General features: G+C 44.2%; 1 protein-coding gene across 1 annotated transcript in view; it reads right to left on the bottom strand.

Annotated features, from left to right (window-relative positions):
• Positions 1 to 21,701, bottom strand: part of SLC7A10 (solute carrier family 7 member 10) — a 37,342-nt gene that overhangs the window by 558 nt on the left and 15,083 nt on the right. Inside the window, exons 2-10 of the mRNA XM_051629760.1 lie at positions 13,517 to 13,721; positions 9,290 to 9,441; positions 8,429 to 8,554; positions 7,283 to 7,436; positions 5,616 to 5,739; positions 5,417 to 5,520; positions 4,216 to 4,312; positions 1,004 to 1,153; positions 502 to 679 (exon numbers count right to left, since the gene is read on the bottom strand). Of these exons, the coding sequence (XP_051485720.1) occupies positions 502 to 679; positions 1,004 to 1,153; positions 4,216 to 4,312; positions 5,417 to 5,520; positions 5,616 to 5,739; positions 7,283 to 7,436; positions 8,429 to 8,554; positions 9,290 to 9,441; positions 13,517 to 13,721 (1,290 nt within the window). The remainder of the gene's footprint in view (positions 1 to 501; positions 680 to 1,003; positions 1,154 to 4,215; positions 4,313 to 5,416; positions 5,521 to 5,615; positions 5,740 to 7,282; positions 7,437 to 8,428; positions 8,555 to 9,289; positions 9,442 to 13,516; positions 13,722 to 21,701) is intronic.

The raw sequence follows: 21,701 nt of genomic DNA, 5'->3' as shown, positions 1-21,701 counted from the left end.
TCCACAGCCCTTCCCTGGCCCCTCACAGGGCAGCCCGGGCTGCCGGTGACGTTCCTGCTCCCCTGGGGAGCTGCAGCCCCTCACCGCTGGTGGCAGGCCTCTGCCAGAGCCAGGGGCCTGGCTGGCTTCTTTGCAAGTCCCTCACCTCAGAGCAAAACAATGAAAAGCCAAACACAACTAAAACATAAAAGACTTCGATGCCGTTTTAATTTTCAGTGAGTGATAAGGCTTTCTTATCTTTTGAGCATGAAATAATTAATTATGCTGCGTGGGGCCTGTGCAACGGGACATGCTGGTGGCGAAGCGGGAGGAAAATGGGGCAAGAGGAAGGCAAAGCTTGGCCTTTTATTAGCCCTTTTGTAATAGCTCATTTAGTCTTCATCTGCTTAAAGTTATAGCCAGTTGTTGGGCTTGGGCAGGCAGTTCCCTGGCTGTTAAGAGGTTAAGCAGATCCCTGCAGACAACCCAGGAGTGCTGCAAGGCCCTGTGGTGCTGGCTTACCTATTAGCCTATTTACACACTTTGGTTTATTTCTCCAGTAGACTCCAAGAAAAAACACTGGCACTCCAGTTAAAATGATAATGAGTCCAACTCCACAGACGACTGGCTCAGAGTATAAGCTGAAGATCAGCAGAAATGCCCAAAATGCCAGGTAGGTGATGGGGATGAGGAGGTTTACCTGCCAGGAGAGAGCAGAGCAGGACTGTGTAGAGCACCAGCAGTGCTTGACGGGCTGTGAGGGCCTAGGTGGTTTGTGGGCAGCACTGCAGCTTCAGGACCCTCTCTGGGTTGTGCCCCTCTTCCCTCCACCCCTGTTATCCTCTCTGCCCATCCCAGCAAGTTCCTGTATCCTGTTTTTATACTAATGGTGCTCTGGGACATGGTTTGGGACCCTAAAGCATTACCACTACATCAAAAAATAAGCTGTTCTTCAAAACAGGAGGGCAGAGGGCTCGGCGTGCTTGTCCTGTCCCTTGCATTGCTATTGTTTTAACATTGTCACCTTGATAGGTCTGAAGATTTTGGGTTTCTTCCAGCGTAACACGATCAGGCCTATAATTGTCACTCCATAGCAGAGGTAGTTAATAAATGACACGTAGTTGATTAGTGTGTATGTGTCTCCAACAAGCATGATGATAAGAGTGGTCAAACACTGCAAAGAGAGAAGCATGGGTCATTACTAGGGAAGGAGCTTAAGAGCAATAAAACCAAGTAAAGAACCCATAAAAGCAGTTTAACTCTTTTTGTTTATGGCTCCCACTGGATGTCTGCTTCCATCTGCTGTTGGATGCTTTGACCCCAAGCCATGCCTGCAGGGCTGGGGCTGAACAGGGATTCAGGGTTATCAGAAGCATGCTGAAGCCTGAGCCTAGTAAATATAGGGCATTTATGATTACATTATAAATAAATGTTTATAAATACTCTGGGGTGCTGGCAGAGGTGGCTCTGCTGCCCTTAGCCAGGCAGGCAGGGCTGGCAGAGCTCCCCATCACCCCTCTCACCATTTCTGTTGCGTGTTTTAAAAGCTGTTGAACCCTACGGTGAGTGCTTCTGGCAAAACGGATTCCTTGCAGACTAACACATTGTGGTCAGTGCACTATATTGGTGCAGGTGCCCTGTATATCATGAAGAGTAAGAGCTTTGCTCGATCTTCCTGCCAGCCCATGGCTCGTGCTGCAGATGACCGACATCATTGATCTTTTGAGCATTCTTGTGTTTGGAAACTGGCAGATGGATGGTAGAAATTTCCATGCCTGCTCTTGCTTGTTCATACTATATTTCTGCGTAACTCTCCAAAGCCAGAAGAGCTGGGTCAGAGGCTGGGGGGTTCCTCTTCTGGTCCTGCACCCCTGCCTGTTGGTACCCCAGGAGCTGAGCCCCTGCCTGCACCACATACTGGTCCTGTGAACCTTGTCTGCTGGTGGTCAGAGCCTGAGGGAAACTAAAAATCCAAATCCCTCCAGAGAGGACTCAGGATTTGAGGCTGTGTTGCTCCAGGCTCTCTTTTTGCTTATGTTCCCTTTTTTTAATTAGCTGTTTCAACAGCAAAGTTGTCTCAGTATGGAGGGCTTTGGCACCCCCAGAACCTGGAGTTATGCTCCACTGCAACCAAACGTCGCTTTGGTTCCTCTGTTCCCCTGTTCAAAGCCTTGCTGGCTTGGCAGGGGTGGGGGATTTCAACACACTGAGCAGTCTGACCACAAAATTAATTTACAGTAGGATAGTGTTCTGTGTCAGTGTGATATAACATGTTCCATGCTTTCCTGTGGTAGGCACAGGTTGTCAAACACACACAACACCCTCTCCTGCCACTATCAGGTTTGCTTGGAGCAGCAAGATTTGCTGCATAGGTGGACACTGATGTGTCAGACCTGCTCACAGCATGGGCCTGGTTCCTGGCTGGTATGAGGCTGCCAAAGGGCTGTTGCTCCCCCCAGTCACCTGGCCACAGCCAGAGGGAGAGCCTGCTGCTCCCCACTGTCTTGCAAAATAAAAACCCAGTCTGTTTATTTTGCATTTAACTTGGTCCCTTGGTTTTTGAAAGGATTAGTAAAAATGTAGGTCTTGCTGGTAATCTTAAAAAGGCCTTTCTTCATGTATAAAGAAACATTTCTCCTTGCAAAGAGGCAGGTGTGATTCACTGGAGAGGAAAAAGAACCTGATGTATTAATTATGCTTACCTAAAGTCTAACCCAGTTTGCTATTGTAGTTGCCTACACTATATTATTTTTATATTTCTATTTGTTAAGAAATTAATATTTCCTAGCAGCATTTGATATACCCTGAGCTGCATTCAGATGCCTCCAAATGATGAATGGATGCACAGGGTTGGTTCTGTGGTCTGTAATTCAAGAGGATGGTTTGAGCAGAGCTGGGGTTGGTGCACGCCTGATTGATCAGCCAGTGCAGCTCGAGCAGCCTGCTCCTGTTGAGGCTGTTCCACAGCAAAACAGCCTCTGAAACTTGACATGCTATTTCAGCCAATGTGTTTTTCAAGACAGAAGGGTTCTGTTTCCTCAGCACTAGTGGAGCTGAGCTGCCTGGCCGGAGCCTGTGACAGGGCCAGAACCCTCCAGCTGCTGAGGGCTGTGGGCACTTTGCCCTGAGACCCTGCATGAGTGATGGGCAAGATGTTTGTGGCAGGGCACCGTGGAATGCATCAGCCTTGTGGGTATTTTGTCATAGACATGGAATGTGCAGGAGGCATATCTGGTGAAATTTGGTCTGGGTGTATTCTCCCAGAACTGCTGTCAGAGCTGGGAGAAACATAGATGTGCACCTTCCTGGTGCATCTGGGGTCAAGCACTCACTGTTTTGGTATCAGTGGCAAATCTGCAGTTGGCAGCAGTTGATGTAGCTGAAATTCAAGCAAATGTTCTTGGGGGAATTCCCTTGCTTGGGCCACACAGCTGGGGACAGCAGTGCCAGGAATAATTTCCCTCTTCAACATCTATGCCACAGTAAAACCCATCGCATATTCTAGCTTCATTATTGGTAAAACTGTATAAAGCTCTTTGTTTCAAATAATAACTTCTGTAAATAATTAGTATAATTTATGCTGTATACAAAGTTAGCAAAATCTTCCTGTGGGAGCACACCAGCAACCTGACCAGCCCCAAGCCCTCACAACGCTTGGTCCCTGGTTTCTGATCCTTGCAGGTGACTTCTTGTCTGACTGATGGATCATTCAGCAGTGGCTTTATTCAGGGCCACTGCAGTAATTGTCCCTACTTAATTTTTTGACAGAAAAGAAATACCCCTGGGTATGTCTCTGGTTTTATTGGAAGGGTCTAAACAAACCATGCTTGAGTGGGGTTAGCAGTTACCATGGGGATTTCCAAATGTTTGTGGAAAGTGGGCAAAGCTGGTCAAAAGAGCTTGTCTTAAATTAAGTACCTAATTTCAAAAGCCAGCATCTACTGTGGGTAGGACAATGGTAAAAGGCTTATGTTGCAGCTCAAGTTAGGTGTGAAGGAAACCCTCCAAGCATCACTGATGGTTGGAAGTGGAAGAGATGATTTTGGAGGCTGAAGGCTCCTCGTCTCTGGGGCCATTGGAGCTGCTCAGCCAGCACCCACCAGCAGCACTCCAGGGCTACTTGCTTCTCCTTTGGGGTAAACTAGCCTTTCAAGGATTTTCCCCACTCTTCTCTCTGTGATTCAGTATTTTTAGGAGCAGGTTACAGGGTGACAGAGCAGGGACAGTCAAACTTACACAGACAAGCAGGGCTGGGATGGGCGTGCAGTGCTTGACATGGATCATGGCAAGCAAACTTGGCAAATGGCCTTCTCGAGCGCCGGAGAAACATAACCTGAAATAAGAACAGGAATGTTGAATCCACTGGATATACAACAGCCTCTTCAATATCTAGCCATATAACATCTCTAATCTCAACTACCTGCATCAGGCTTGGCATGGAAGGGAGCTGCAGCCAGTGGGTGCTGGGCTGTGACTGGGGACACCACTCAACACTGTCTATGTAACCTGCCCCAAGTTGTTTTAACCAGACCCTTCAGTATATGAGGTCTTAAGTGGCTAGTGTCACCTCTGAAATGGACTGCTTTGAGATACCAAACTATGTCTGAGGAGCAGGGCAGAAATCTGCCCAGTGCCTGTCTGCTGGCCAGCATCACCTCATTGCCCAGGGTGGTATAAATACTGTGAAGGTTGTGAGGTGATCAGCCATATGTAGCCAAGGCATAAAAAAATTCACATAGACAGTATTTCCAGTGTCAAAAGGGTGTTGGGTAAGGTTTAACAATGCCTTAAGATTTCATTTTTAAGTGCATAAACTGTTATGTATGCACTGAGATTTGTTGCATCTCATTATACTCCTGAAAGTGCTGAGATAAATAACTTTCCTGAGGTACTTAAGACTTGGGTTGTTTTCTCAAAACCAGAATTTATAATTTTAATTACATTCAGACAGGTCAATTAATATAAATAGCCTTTGCAGATTCTGGTTCCACTATCAGCAATGTGCACACAAAGTATCTTGCCTGAAAGGAGCTTTTTCCAGCATGGGAATGAAAACCTTTTAACTGGGAACAGCACCAGGCCCTAAAACTCCTCTTTGAGGGAAGAGCAGTTTAGGTTGTAGCTACTGGAGCTTTACTGATGCAAAATGACTTTGGTTCCATGCTAATGCCATGTTTGTCTCTTACTGTGAGTTACTGCACATCTGCAGATGCTTTCAGTAGCTTGTAAGGATTGGTTTACAAGAGATTCTGTGATTCAATATGACATTTGCTGATTCAAAATAGAGCAATTAATAACTGAATGTATCCAACACGCCCAACAGCAACCTCAAGCTCTACCACATCCAAAATGTCTAGCTAGCATTTCTTTAGCAAATTAAATTAAAACAGCCCCTCCCCAAATTAGATAACATTCATAAAATTGTACTCCATCTAACCTTGATGAGGTAAAAAGGTATCCATTTATTCCTCCAAATGTAGATAGAGCCACTGAGACTGGCATAACCCAGGAAAAATAGCCCAGTAACTTTTCACCAAATGTCTAAAGCAACAGAAGGCAGAGAAACTGAAATACACTGCAAAGCACAGAACTGAAATAAAAGTGTATTTTAGACATCCAGGGAATGGTTTACTTACTACCGCCACAGCGTTGGAGGACAAGAGCTCTTGGGGTGACATGGCAGTGAAATATGCAATGTTGGTGAACGTATACACAAACGTCACCAATGGGATGGATATGAATATGGCACGAGGAAGGTTCCTAATAAAAGAATTAGGAGGGTAGATAAGAAATTACAGTCATGCACAGTGAGACCACAACTGTCTACAGCCTGGGGGAGATCACCCAGCTGGGTGGGTTAATGGATTGTTTGGAGGGGGGCTGCACTTCCGTCAGCCCTTTGACCCACTGCAGGTTGGAGAAGACTAAAAGAGCTATGGAATGTCACATCTGCAGAGGGGAGCTCTCTGGGACCAAATCACCACATGCTCCCCATGGGCTGTTGGTTGGGATTGAGGCGGAGTGTTGCTGAAAAATGAAATAGCTGTTTCTTGGTAGCTCTAGGTACAGGCACCAGTGATGGAATAAAATGCTTTGTTTTGCTTTACTTTCACCTGCTCTGGAAAGAAACAGGATCCAGAGTAATCTGTAGAGGTGAATTCCTGAACTGTTCTGCATCTAACACAATAATGCATTTTTCTCTTTGTGCCAGACCTGGAAAAAAGTTTTTTTAGAAAGGTATTTAAGCTTTGTGATTTTGAATGTATTTAGTAAAAATGCAAAGGTTATTTTTCAGTTATCCAATTATTTCTTTATATTTTAGTTTTTCCCTCAGGGGCTGCAAAAATAATACATAAAAGTCCAATCTTTATCAGCTGAGGACATATTTGCCTTAATTAAGTCATAACTTTTCATTGTTCAGCTTTGAAATTGTGGTGGTCCATTAAAATGTTGGTGTTTTATTGAGGGAACACATGATCACAATTTCTTTATTCCTGCCAAGATCTCTGGACATTTCCTTTACCACTCACTAGCATGAAGGCATGTGCAGAACCCCTCATAAGGCTGCAGCTGTAAATAATTTCCATCCAGGCTGTGTAATAGCTGAAACTCCTTGTTTAATTGCTGTGTGCATTGAATGCCCAGAAATAACTAATGCTCCAAGAGCTGCTCTAGGCATTCATCGTTCCGCTTCATCAGCTCAGAAATGTTTGAGCTTTGCTTTACTAAACTAAAATTCACTTTCCCTCCAGCTTTGCCAGCCTGCTCTTCATAAGTCCTTTCGAAGCCCCTTCCTGTACCCAGACCAGGAGCAACCTGACATTGGTTGCTCCTGCTGGGGCAGGGAGCACTGCCCTCACCACACAATGACTCTCTAACCTTGTCTTTCAGGTATCTGTGGAAAAGCCCCTTTGTGGGGAAAAAGCCAAGCATCTTCCCATGTAATTCAACATGTTTCTAATAGCAGTGATTCTCCTTATAGATACTTGTGTGGCATCTCATCACCGGTTGATTTTCTGCTATAGAAGCACCCAGTGGTTGGATAATGCCACAAAGAGAATGCTTTGCTGATAAGCTGATGTGATTCAGTTAATGTCTTGTGCAATATATTCTTAATTCCAGTGTTTCTTTAACTTTCCTGTTACCTGTTCTGAACAAAAGATCTCTCTCTCTCTTTTAGAAAGACTGGGCCTGTAGACATGGAGTGACATTGCTGCAGCTTATTAAATGAATAACATTACCAGATGGCTCCAATGTCTCTGCACTTTATAAAAATGTGGATGGCATGGAAATGGATACTTGCCTGCAGGGATCAACCAGTTCTTCTGTTACGTAGTTCAAGAAGTTCCAGCCACTGAATGCAAATGACCCTTGAAGAAAAGCTAACGCTAAGTGCCCCACTGATGGAGTCATCCAAAAGTTGAACGCGTTGCTGGGTGTCAGCTCTTTGTAGTTTCCTGCACAGAAGAGCGCAAGCAAGAGGTTAAGCCACCCCTAGAGAAGTGCTACCTACAGGAGGCACCAGGAAATAGGTAAACTTTGGGGTTGTATTCTTTATTTTTGTTTTTTATTGGCTTTGGGACTTCATGCCCTTCGTGTTCTAGAGGTCACCATGGGCTGGTGTTGCACTTGCAGTGCCTTCTGTGGGCTGGTGCCCAGGGAAGGCAGCTCGGGCTGTGCGCTCTGGCCTCCCTCGCTGCCTTCTGGGCCGCAGTGCCTGTGTCACCGCCACCACTCATGGGACCAGCCTGCCCTGAGGGTGGGTCCTTGATGGGGTTAGTTCCTACCAGTTCCTAATGCAGTTTTCTTTTTACAAGAGTTTGGTGGCGTTTAGTAGAAATACTGAAAAATAAAATATCTATGGGGCTGCAAGATTTGTTGAGATTATGGGACTGTTTCCACTGAGAAAACAAGTTTTGTGGTCTCTGAATGTCATATTTCATCTTCCTTTAAATGACTCATCATATACTCGATAAAAGCATTGTGAACCTTTTGTGTTTTCTGCTTTCTGTTAGGTTGGTGAATCAGCGAGACTTTTTTTTGGCCTATTTTTAGTCTTATAAGCGACTTTTTGTAGGAAATTGGACTGTTGCCCAAAACAAAGCAGGTATATTCCTGATCAGCATCACTGATTTATTTTACACCCAGAGCACTTTGAATTTAAGGAACATACAACAGAAGAAAACATTTCAGTATCTATTCCAAAACATCTTCAGCTGCTCTCCTTTATTGTATCAAGCACAAGGTGGGCTGGAAAGCGACTTGCTTAAGGGGATGCAGCTGATTTCTCTGTTGTGCCATCTCTTCCACAGCAGCATGAGTATAGAGTCCTCCAGCTTGACTAAACCCAGCACTCCTTTGGGCTGGTTTGTAGGCAGGAACAGTGCAGTGAGAAAACTCAAGTATATCAACAGTACCATAGCCGTGTTAGAGCTGTCTCACAGAGTACCTTTAAAGATCTGTATGAAGCCCACAATAATGATGAGGGCCAGGGCTAAGAGTTTTCCTGCTGTAAATATATCCTGAATGCGTGTTGCCCATCGAACGCTGGAGCTGTTCACCCAGGTCAGGAGGACTGGAGAGCAAAAGACTGAATTCAGTGAAATGAAATGATGGTTATTTAAGAACACACAGTCAAAGCATTCTAAAAGAGACCGATGAACACGTTCCTGTGGGGAGCTCAAGCATGGGTGAGAGCAAGGGTGAGGAGGAGCATAACTTTTTCCTAGGAGATTCCTGGCTGCAGCCATCCCTGGCAGCCAGGAGCTTTCCCCCCTTGGGCACTGCTGGCTGGGGCTCAGCTCTAGTAACTGTGCCTGAGGGGTGTTCACGAGCAGGGATTGCTGCCTCCTCATGGCAACTGTGAACGTTGTCACTCCCATAGCTCTGGTTTGCTTTTGCCAGCTCCACAAGTAATTAATGCAGAGCCAGTGGTGTCCTGTGCTTCCTAGACTGCAAGAAGACTAGGAAGGGCTCAAAAGGTGGTGGGTAACCCGTGCCAGTGGGTCAGCCATGGTGGGCACCTGTGGCTCTGCAGGTAGCATAGCACTGCCCCATCCCACCTGCTGCCACTTTCCCTGGGAACCACAGGGATTTGGGCACTGTTTTTCCCCACTCCAGGCCACTGTGCTTGCTGCAGGCAAGTGGGATGGGAGTGATGATCCCACATTGGTCATTGTGCCTGTCTTGGGACCTCCCTGCCTGCTTTTTGGCTTGTGGCTGTGACCCCAGCCTGGCTGGGGCAGCCTTTCAAGTGGTCCCATGCAAACCCAAGGCAAGCTTTGTGTGTGCACGAGAAGCAAATACTCACGTAAACACACCATGGAGAGGATCCTGGAGGCATTATAGGGGGGGATACAGTTAGGGAACACAGGCTGCAGGACATAGTTTGAGAAGGTCAGTGAAATGACAGCCAGACTGGTTGGGTACATGATAAGCACCGCACTCCATAGCAGCAGAAACCTGAAAAGACAAGAAAAGCAGCAGTTCTAGGGTTGTGCTAGAGGAGGTAACACTCACTTGGCTGTGCTGCACTTCAGGCTCCTGAGGTACTGGGACGGAGCACCTTTGTCCCAATCACACCTAACAGTCACTTACTTGTGCCTTACCCCTTTTCCCATGTTCCCAGTGCAATTTGCATTTTATATTAAACATTATAAAGCAAATCACAATTTAGGGACTAATGGAAGAGTGAGGATTATGCCCAGTGGGCACACCTTGGTTTAGCTCTGTACATCACAGTGAAAGCACGTCTGTAGCTGCTGGGCTGATGAGTCACTGCCAGCCTCTGTTGAAGCCATCTGTGAAGGGTTTTGGCAGGGCCCCCAGCTGCACTCCTGGGGCTGCTGCCGGCTCCCCGACAGTCACTGGGGGTTCCTTGTCAGCATCCAGGTTGGCTCTGTGACCTGGGCCAGGACAGCGGAGAGCAGAATTCTGCCATCACCCAGCTGGGGCCCACCAGGGCTGATTGCCTCCCTCCAGCTGCAGCTGTCTGTACCAAATGAGGTGCCCTTGCAAACACACAGGGTGAGATTTTGGTTTCTCACTCTGGGAAAAGGAAGAAAATATTAATCTTATAAAAGCAGCAGTCAATAGTGGATCTGGTTAGTTTTAAAAAATATTTGAAGTATCATTTCTGTAGTGAGAAGTAGTAATCGCAAGAAAGTGAAATCCTTCTGTCCATGCACTTATCCACACAGATACATACCCATGAATTCATTCATACACAAATGCAATGTGCAGGGATGTTCAGCACAAATGAGGATCAGAAAATTTATTTCCAAATAAGATAGTATAATTCCTAGGTTAGATGGGATGCTCTTCTAGAGGCTGCTCCTTCCCAGCATGCTGCCTGCTGCTGGCCCCTTAAATCTGGCAGAGCTGGGGAGGTCCCACCTGATGCTGATATCCTGGAGAGAGAGAGTAGTGCTTACTGGTTGCTTCTCGCGCCAAGATGGTGAGTGTTCTCAGTCCCTTTGTCTTGTTTCTGAGAAGTATGGGGCAATTTAGTGCTTCCTTTTTCTTGCTAAATACTAGGGATTTCATTTGGTAAACTGGCATGATGCAACAGCGGGTGGGTTATCTTCCCAAATGGCACTAATGTTTTTTAAACCCAGAGCTTTTCTTTGTCTTTATTTTGTGTGACTCTTCAGCACTTCCCCCCCCCCCCCCCCCAGTTTTTTAATATTTTCTTTGTAATTTAAAGCAGTTTTCTTCAATAATTGCTTTGTGGTGTTTGGTGCTTGTTGCCCCTGCAGCAGCCCTGGCTGTGTGTGCCTGGCAGGGGTCAGGCAAGAGTGGGGCTGGAGGTCTGGTGGGCAGAGGCCGCCAGCTCTTCCTCATAGCATTTATCTTAACCCATGTGCTTTATGCAGGCAGAGATCTGTGTTCAGCAGGGAGAATTATTCTAAAAACAGTATTTAATGCAAAATTGGCCCTTGCTTCTATGCTATAATACAGAGCACATTACAGTTGGTATTGGGTAGAACACAGTTTAATGGGAGTGTGAATAATTCAGATTTCTGACAGTCAGTTTGTTTCATGCTGAATCGAAAGACATGCTGGACTGATAACACCAATTAAAGTAAATGCAGAATTTTATCAGAGGGTGACAAAGTTGCACTGTGAAACAGCAAGCTCCCACAAAAGATGGCTTTAAAATGAGAAGGCAACTTGACTAAGATGTAGGCCCACTTTTATCTTGTTTTTTCCGGGTAAGCTTTGACCAAAGCCTAGTTCTGAGAAAAAGGTACCCCTGCTGGTCACTCATATCCCGTTCATGTTCCTCAACATGCAGCTTCCAGAGCTGCACTGCTGAGCGCTTGCCCTGCTCTCTGGTGCTGTCAGCTGCTGCCGGGCCAGTATCAGGCAATCCTGAGGTGTTTACCCAGTCTTCCAGATTTTCTAGGAAGTATTTGCTTTCAAAGCACAACTTTTTATCATCTGTTGTGTAGGAAGAGTCAAGAGTACATTTTCTTTAACAAAGAACAACTGTTCCAGGTCGGCTATAATTAAATGACACAGGACAGAAATTTCCTGCAAATGTAACTTGAGCTTTGGTTGTCTTGCTGTTGCAGTGCACACAATTTGTTAAGCCAAGGTGCCAGCTTAAGGGCTGGAGATGTGCTTCCTGCCCTAGGCAGCTGTGTGAGGGAGTGCAATCAGTGCTGGGAGCCCCAAAACCTGCTGGAAGCAGGGAGGGGCCAGCGTGGCACAGGTGGAGTTACTTTGCCCTGGCTCCACAAATGAGAAGTGGGGGAATGACTGTTTCAAGGGCTGAGGCACAGAGGTTGTCAGGAGCTGAACCCTATCTGACAAGCTTTCACAGCTACTCAGTAATTTACAGCAACAGAGAAGCTGGAGATGTTGTCTTCGCTCATTTCTGACTAAGAAGTGATCAGACCTTTAGAAAAAGACTGGAAATGGCTGAATGCATAGAAAAAGGAAGATGTATTTGTTCTTGTGATTTCTTTCTGTTTTTCTTTTCCTTTTCTGAGCATTGGACTCTGTGTAGGAAATACAAGCTCCTGCATGTGCTAGTGGCAAAAGGGACAGTAAATTAACCTTGCTGCCAGAGGTTATTCTTTTGAGCAACCTGCAGTCAATGGCTGCTAGCTGGAAGGCCTCTGCCATAGTTTTTGGTGTTGAGTTTGGTCCAAAGTTCATTGAAGTCAATGGCTGTACTGCCATCAGTGATCTTGTGCATTAGGTAAGGTCTCTAATTAGATAATTTTTCCCCATTTTGGAAACACATTGGAATAATGTGGCAATCTGTGATGGGACATGCTTTTGGGAGGATGTGGCATTTATGTGGAAGTGCCAGTCATCCCTGGATTAAAACTGCTCTTTTTCAGATATCTCTGCATATTAATTTCATAACTTGTGGAAAGAAATTAACAACATGGTTTGATTTGGGTCTCTAATAGTCTAGTGGACTTGGTGAAACTGATTCTTAGATGTGTATTTGGGATGTGCCTGTAGACCTAAGAGGATCTGATGTTAGATACAACATGGACTCAAAGCAGCCTGTGAAAATAGGAAATTAGAGTGTACCCTACTCACGTGTCATTAACAAAAGGGAACAGTTTACAATAGATGCTTTAGTACAGATCACCTTATGGCTAAAGATGAACTGGTTTAAGAAAGTTTGAGTATAGTTAGTATTATCCTAGATTGTTTAAGAATTACTTCCTTTGGAAACTTGCAATTCCTGCAACAACAAAAAGGAAACATAGAAGTATATTTGAAGCATGTTTTACTTACAGTTTGGAGTGACATTTATCAAAGCTTTGGCTTAAATCTCTCTGCTGATTTCAGTACTGCTGATTTTTAGTCTGGACATATGTCCAGTTGTCAGCATCCAGATTTGCTATTGGAAAAATCCTTTGGCAGATGCACTGAAGCATTGTGTGGTGAATTTTATTTGTTGTAGAAGAGTTAAATCAGAAAAAAAAACCCTGAATTTGGGAGAAGCAATGGTTTCTTTCCTTGAGAGTGGTGCAGTGCAGGCTCCTGAAAGGGCCCCTTTCTGCTCAGAGCCCTCCACACAAGTGCCAGCTTCCAAAGTGGAATGGCTGCTTCTGAACTGGGACACTGGAAGTGCTTGTGAGAGTTCCCCACAGCTGCAGGCTTTAGGTGGTGGCTCAGCAAAGTGCAGCTGCCTGAAATCCCAGTTAAAGGAGAACTTTGGTTTATCATAAGTAGCTCCAGCCTGGTTTTCTTGGTGCATGAAGCTCCTCAATACAAAGTACTGCTCGTTCACAGCTGGCAGGCAGGAATGTCACTTGGACACGGTGACATTTACAGCACCGTTCTTTCCTGTTATGGATTTTATTGAGTCTTAGAGGAAGGTGAAAGAGTCTGTAGATTTGCACAGGGGCAATTTGGTATTTCTAATGAGAGGAGAAAGAAGGGCCTCGCAAAGCCATTTTATTGACGATCTGTTCCTTTTTTGCTTCTAAGTCAGATCTCTTTTCCACGCTTAATATACTTAGTGTAAACATGTTTTGAAATGCCTTTATAGACACAGAGTACTTACCCAGCTAACCCACCAAAGATCTCTGTGACGTAGGAATAATCCCCTCCCGATTTGGGGATAGTGACTCCCAGTTCAGCGTAACACAGTGAGCCAAGGGCAGCCACCCCGCCGCCAAGCACCCAAATAATGAGAGCGAGTCCCACCGAGCCTGTGTGCTCCAAAACTCCTTTTGGTGAAATAAAGATCCCAGAACCAATGATATTACCTGGAAAGGACAAAAGGTTTGCAGTGAGGTAAATTAAAGTGAGAAATGCACTTTTCTGTTTTTAATTAAAAAAAAAAAAAGGCAAACCCACAACCCCCATCCAACCAAACAAGAACCCCCCCATCAAGTCCTCTCACCCAGATTTTGCATGCACCCTGAGGGAAAGCTTTGCCGGTTATCAGCAATCAGGGATGGTAAGAGTGTGCTCAGCTCTGCTGAAGCCTGGTAAGACTTGGGTATGCAGCGGTTTTGCAGCACAAACTCAGCTGCTGTCACCTGCCATGCCCAAGCATTTTATTAAAAAGGAGCTAGAAGCATCTTTGTAATGAAGTTCTTCATCTCCTTCTGAGAGGAATCTAAACAAGATAACGCCATCTTCAGGGGCAATGGCAAGTCACAAAACCCTTTGAAGTATTATCTACAAGGTAGAGGCCAAGAGGTGCTTCTGCCACCAGGACAGGTTTAAGATTGTTCTTGAAAGGTCATCTCAAAGTCTCAGATATTAGAAGTTAATTAATATTTTATACTTACAATACCTGTGCTGCTTAGTTATTGGCCGTAGATTTTAAAGGGATATCGTGAGGTGTCTGAAATATCAAACAATGTGGACTTTGTCCTGTTCATTTTGTTTAATTGGCATGTGAGCTGGGGGTAGAAAAGGTGTGCTGGATTTGACAGATGGTCTTTGTTCACATGGGACCAGGGCATAGTTGGCCTCTCAGGCCAATGGGAGCTGATCTGCAAGATCTTCAAAGCTGCTCAGGGTCTGGAAGAAGAGAGTTATTTTATTTTATTTTTTTGGTCAGTCTTGAGACTTTTTGAGTGATATCTGAAAAGCACTCTTTTCCTGAAAGGATGTGAATTCCATGATGAAGTACAACTCTGCTGAGTGCTTTCTTTTTTTATGAGCTACTATTAAAATCCTCACTGACGGAGCTGAGTTTCAGCTGATGCTGTTGAACAGCATTTCTTACCAGTGTAGACATGAGAATAAAATACAGGATACTGGTAATTAAATCAGCTTCTCAGCAGCCTTTAAACCTGTGTGTCATCAAACCAAAGCTCTCTTCCTCCCCTCTGCTTTATAAATGCTTTTCAGCTTACAGTGTATGCAAAACATGTCCAGTTATGCCAAATTTTGCTGCATTTGGCTTCAATTTTGTCCTGATGTTTCTGAATCAGCTTCTGGAAGTGCGGCTCATCCAGCCAGTCTGCCCTGTTTGTCCTCGCATGTAGCTGTAGCTGTGTGTTTGCAGCGTGTGTTGAGGCAGGTACTCCATCTGTGGTTTGAAATGAGATTAAGGTAGAATATAGACAACTTGGGCACTTGATAAGCAGATGGCTGCTTTCTAGCAGGAGGGTGGGAAGCCACCGGGGCAGCCCCATGGCTGCCAGATCCTTGCTGAATTGCCCAGAGCTTTTTGGGCTTCTTGGAGTGATGGGCTGCTTATGGCATGAGGATCTTGTCACAGGTGTAGCCATTCCCTGAGTATTGAAGTGTTAGTATAGCACTGCAATGGCAAACCAGAGATTCTAAGTATAATATTATATAATGAAATAGAGCTACGTTCTCAGGATGGGGTGGTAGGACATGTGCTGGACCTTTTAGGTTTGCTGGCATGACAGCTTGTGAAAGGGCACTGCAGGGCTGTTATTCTAGGATAATAGTTTTTCTCTAGTTTTGAGAATACCTGGATCCCTGATCTGATTAATTTTTTCTTTGTTTCTTTTTTTTTTTTTTCTTATATACATAGAAACCGCTTCTGGTCTGGGAACATATTTAAAACAAACAAGCTTTTCTGGAAGACTGGTTGTACCCTTTTCAGGAACTGTAACAAACCTTGAGTTTAAGCTGAAAAGGAAATATCTGCCTTAGGAATTTAAAAACTGTCTTGACAAAGTCTCTGGCACTGCTGTGTGCTGCAGTTGTAACAACTATATTTGTCCTTACAGAGGAAGGCCTTAAGTTGTAAGGGCCCCCTAAAAATTATCCTTTACCTGCCAGTGTAGATCTCTCTGTGCATCTATTTTTCACAGATCAATGCACCTGAAAATACTGCAGTTTCAAGAAGAGCCAGTGGTATTTGGGGGAGCTTACTGCTTTTCACTATGATAGAACTGTAGGTTTTAATTGCCTCTTTGGGATAGGGCCGTACTTGTTCTTGTTCTGGCAACCCCAGTACTGAACAAATGGGAATCGCCCAAAGACAGAATAACCCATAAATGAGTCTCCTGACTCCTCTCACACCATCTCCTCCTGATCAGTTCTCTCTTTTACCTTAGCTAAGGTTTGCTGCTATTTTTGGCAGCAAACAGCAGATGCAAATACTCGTCCTTCAGCTAACTCTCAGCCAGAGCTTCCACCCCCACACTGTCACCTTTTCATTGTGTCCGTTTGTGGAGAAAGGATAAAATCCAAACGTGGTGTGGAATCCTCCAAACTGATGATGACGGATGATAGATGTAGCAAATGTTGAAGCTGATGTGCAGCATTACAGTGTGGTCTCTCTGCAGACCTGTGCTGCAGGGGGCTGGTGGGGTGACCCCCAAACACTGCTGTGGCCCACACGCTGGAGCAGGGGGGAGCTGAGTGTGCCTCTGGCTTTCTGTGCTGCCCAGCAGCCTTGTTGTGACAGGCAGACCTGTGAGGGGGCTGGGAAAAGGGAGAATGAGGAGATGAGTGGTGGCTGCAGGGTGGGAAGCAGCATGACCAGGCCATGCTTTGGTGGACGGGGGAAGAGAGAGGCAAGTCCCAGTGAGCTGTAATCACAGAGATAAGGTGGTGGCAGTCGTCTTGTGTGACAGCAGTAAAGTGTCATCTCAATGCATAGACATAAAGTCTATGGTGTGTTTTTAAAATGCTTGTATTTGGCTTGTCAAAGCCCTGAATCTGTCTGTTCTTTGGAGTTCTGTTACTAGGAAAGGGCATTGCTTGTCCCCCGCTGCCTGGGTGCAGGGCACCCAGGGGGTGTTGGCAGCAGAGATGACATTCAAACCCAAATTGGTGTGGGGAGATGTCTGTGACACAGTGTGGATCTGAGTACCACACTCCTGCTATGGCATGAGTGTCAGCACAGTCTTCCTTGTGTGCAAGTCTGTATGGAGCTGGAAATAGCCAGTACTTCTGTTATTAACAATAAGGCTTTCTGGGTGCAGCTACCTGAAGAAGCAGGGCAAGAAAGGAACAGGCATCCTTCTGGATGGTCCTTTCATGCAAACATTCACACAATTTTTTGTTAGATTTTTTTTTTTAAATACAATTAAATACTTAATGTCCTTCATGAATGAATATGTGATAAGGCAAAATTATCTTCCAACCTCATTATAGTTATGCTATTGTTTTGCTCTTGCAACATGGGCAAAAGCTGTATCAGCAGGAGTGGAAGTGCTACACCCGTTTTGACAACAAAATGTTCTTATGGAAACCTGCCATGAATGTGGTAAATGTGCCTGGGAAATACCGTTGCTTCACTCAGTGTAGGACATGTTTAAAAATAGATATAGTGAAGATGCTTAAATGCTCCAGGAAAATGAGATGTCAGAAAGTGCTTTGTGAGAAGCAGAGTTCTCAGGAGGTCTCATGTTCCTTGACTTGTTTCAACTTTACTAGTGCAGGTACTCCTGACACTCACTGCAAAAAAAAAGCTTCATGATTTACATTTTGAATTTTTTCTAAAAGATCTCATGGGGATTAGAAAGATAGTTCTTACACAAAAGCTGACAGTCTTGTGGAATAACACCATTTCAAGAGTTATTGTGTGTGTGTGAAAGGCAGCAAACACCTTAAAGATTATAAACCAATATGCTCTATATGGGCAAGAGTGCATATTGTGGCAACTGACTATAGGGAGACAATAGGATGCAGATAATAAAATAAAAAAATCCTATGATGTAGAAATATTGAACAAATATTTTCCCTGCTGAACAGATCTTTTCCTGCTTCGTATGTAGAGCTGTAACCTGCAGCTGGGGAGCTGTGTCTGAAGCTGCAGCTCAGCCTGTCCTCTGTGAGCCACACTGGGCCCAAATGGCTGGGATGGCTGCGACCCAGGGCACCCACTGGTGCCACCCAGCCTGCTGGAGGCTGGACAAACCCAGAATATCTGTTGTAACATGGCAGTGAACTGGGTGTGAAGTGTCTGTGCTATCAGCCACACTCCATCTCTGACCTGAAAAATAGAGCATGGAGCTTTACTGGAAAACCTGATGTTTTCAGTTCAACTCTGGCTTTTGGGTCAGGTTTTGATGTTTTTTCAGTGTAACTGTGGGAGATGAAACTCATCTTTTAAACAAAAACTGAATTCTTATTAAAACACTTCAAGGACTGCAAGGAAAGCCCTAAATATTACTGTGCTTCTGAGAAAATAAAGGAGCCTGGAAATACTTTGCGTATTCACTTAGCATGCAAAGTCCTTAGGGCATCTTTTATTTATCTGCAGCACAATCCACATGGACTGTAAAAATAATGGATCTTGTAGCCTGTTGAAAGTATTCAGTAGTTCTTTAGGAACAGCTTTACTGATTGTGTTTAGAGACCATATTTCTGATAAACCGAAGCAATTTCCTATGTGCTTAGCAAAGAAAAATATCACTCATGCCTTTTTACTGCTTGTGAATTTGATTTAAGATCTACATTACCCATCTGAAATTCTGAATGGGTCTGTAATACGGACTAGAAATTTGTCTAAGCAGTTCTTTCTCCTACAAAATGAAATATTAATAACTGAGAAATTCTAACACACACACCCCCCCCCTTTTTATTTTATTTTTTTATTATTGCTGCAGTCAGGTAAATCACTCTGAGAGTAGTTATTCAGTGAGGAATTACAGCAGGCAATGTTTCTGAAATATGGTTCATGAGCATAAATCCTACAGACTCCTGTTTTCACTGATTGCTGCTGGAACTCCAGAGCCCACGGCAGGTCATCTGGCACTTGGTGGCAGGTGCTGACATGGGGAGGATGCAATGCTGGAAGGCAGCCTCTGGCATGTAGTGCTGGCAGAGGGAAAGCCTGTGTTACTCAATGCCCTGCTTCCTCCAGCATCATTGTGGTTGTGTGTCCTGTGCTCATGGAATCAGAGTAGGAATTAGGAAGACAATAGTCAAACAGTAGTCAGTGGCATCAGGGATTATATCACCAATGGTATATTAAGAGTTTGATTGCTACACTTGTAAGAGATGGTCTGGGTATCTTGGCTAGGAAGGGCAAGTCCAGCATCTTTTCTCAGTGCCAATGTGGGGAATGTAAGCCATTATTTGTAATTTTTTTTATGAAGCTGTAGAAAATGAGATTTAAATTTTTTAAAAAGTTAGACACCAACCTGGTTTCATTTACAGCTTTCTTTTGATATATTGGTATACTGTATCCTCAACAGTAGACTCAGTTTTCACTGATAGGTGTGAATAGAAGAATAACCAAAAGTCTATCCATCCTCTCAGGACTCACATCTAAACAGACATTGTTAAGCCAACACAATGATAGTCTATGTTACTGCTTAAAGTAGCTCTCATATAAACAAGTGCAGAAGCTTTGCATCTTGCTTGGGAATTAATAAATAAATAAATCTTATTTGAGTATGAACTGTTGTAATGATTACAGATTAAGCTAAAAGGAGTTGTGCTTTACAAATAGTTTAAATCCAGATTAAGTATGAGGTGGATTACATCAATAATAGCAATGATGTAACTAATTGTGGATAATTTTATATTTATTTAGCAGAAAGTTGCTAAACTAAGCAGCCTCCAGTCCAGCTGATTGTCAGTTACTAACTGGCCCTCAGGAGTTAAGCACCCCTAATGGAGAACAGTAGTGACCGGCTTTGATTGTCACTGCCTGTTTGTGAACTCGGGGTATGACACGCGTATGAAGCCAGCCAAGGAGTAACATGCGTGGCTCATCATTTCGGAGCTAACCGGAAATGTTGTGGCAGCACAGGCAGCCCTGCCGGCTCTATTTCTAGTAAATAAACTTGCTTCTTCTGCTCTGGCCGAGCTCAGGCTCAGCCCCAGCGACGGGCACAAGGTGCTGCTTGGCCCTCAGCCTGCTCCTCTCCAGTTCATTAGCACAAGAGTAGCATTTAATGCAAGAGATCTTAAGTGCCCCCCGCCCTGCCTTAAAATACAAAGGATAAATGAAGTTCTGATTTGACAAAGCAGTTGGGTTAAAAAAATTAGCAGGATATTGAGACTTTGCTGAATTAAAACCAGCAAACACTCCAAGTGCATTTTTTTAACCTCTAGTCAAGCATAAACTTAAGCTACATGGCAGGGGTTTAGATATATCATATAATGGCCTTCTTTGCTTTTAAAATAACATTCAGAAAACAATTAATGAAGAATGGATGAAGAATAAAAGAATCTATAGAACTTGACATTAAAGTAATAGCCATTTAACTTTATGTGTGAGTAAAAAAGATATAACTACTGTATCAGTGAGAAATTAATTATGGCTTCTCTGCTAATACACTTGTAAAGGAAAACTTGAAGAATGGCTATAGAAATAAGTGATAATTTACTGTCTGTGGGGATTGGTATTTTAAAATTATCTTAAAATCTGACTTTATTTCAAATATTTATGTGAAAATTCCTTGCAAGTAAGAACATGACCAGTCATTACAGACTGTAATTCCAGCATTCCAACTGGATTTTACTGGGTTAAGAATTTATAATCTGATTATGGTGCACTCAACTTTAAAGACTGTAGAAATTAAGCTACTTAAAATACTGACAAAAGTGCTTTCTTTAACTTATTATAGATTTATAAAGAAGATATTTGCCTTTTGAGCACTACAATACAGGTGAGGTCCACGAGGACCTGAAGAACCAGGCTTCTCTAACAATGAAGCTGTGGTTAGCACAGAAAACTGGGTAAAGGAAATATTTCAGGCAGAACTTCACTAATAATAACAGATGCAGCCTTAGAGAGGGTGTGACAGTCTGTTTTAGTACTGAAGTTAGAGCTTGCTATTGCATAAGATACTATGGAGATTTGAATTTACATTTCTATTTTAAAATGTAATATTTATATATTAAAATGTAATCTCTCTTAAAATGAGCTGCAGCATCCTCACAAGCATGCATGCAAACCTTTTGTAAACTCGAACATTTAATTAGCCAGGCTCAGTTTCCTGCAGGACTGTTTCACTTCGGAAAAATCCTTTAATGAATGTAAAACCCCAAAGAAATACGGTGGGGTTTTCCACCCCTGCCGCTTTGCTGCGGGGCGGGAAGGGTCCAAGCCCCCGGCCCCGGCCGCCCTCTCCAGGCTGCGCCAGGCATCGCCCCGGGCCCCGTGAGCTCCCAGGCGGCGGGAGAGGCGAAATGAAGCAGTGCCATCAGCTGGGAAACAGGAGGGACTGGCCTTTACCTGGGTAGCTCAGGGAGCGGCAGTGAGGGTGAAATTATCATTCTTAACCTGAGTTTTAGGGACTATTACTGTGGCTGTCACGCTTCTGGTTTGCTGTTTTCCCCACTCTAATCAACCTGCCTGTAAGACGATTGCATGTATCTTTCCCCTTGGAGAGAACCGCCTCTGTTTGTCTTTGATGCTTCAAAAAGCAAGACTGATTAAATGGCAAAGAAAATTGATGAGCAGAAATAGCATCTGGATGCTGCTTGTACGTGAAGGCTGCACTGTGGTGGTTTTGGGGGAGTGTTAGGCAGCTCTGTTGCAATTAGATGAAAAATTCACAATCTAGAGAAAACAGACTTGTGCGAACTGCTGACCTCAGGCTTCCTGGGGCCTTTAATATATCTGGGGCCATCTGAAAAGTTCTGTAGAAGCAGTAAGTTGCGCATTTTGCTCTGGCTTAAGGTGTGTATGCCGTTTAATAATGACTAATAGTTTGGAATGACTTTCCACTAGCAATGGAAAGCAGCCCTAGAGAAAAGCAGTACTTGAAAAAACCTGCAAGGTGTGCTTGTAGGACTGCAGCACTTTGCTGCTCAGCTGAAGCCTGCTGCTTACCACACGAGGCTGC

Source organism: Apus apus, chromosome 11 (genome assembly GCF_020740795.1).
Source record: "Apus apus isolate bApuApu2 chromosome 11, bApuApu2.pri.cur, whole genome shotgun sequence".
Classification (NCBI taxonomy): domain Eukaryota; kingdom Metazoa; phylum Chordata; class Aves; order Apodiformes; family Apodidae; genus Apus; species Apus apus.
Note: the sequence above shows the minus strand (reverse complement) of the source record. Positions and strands in the feature narration are given on the sequence as shown.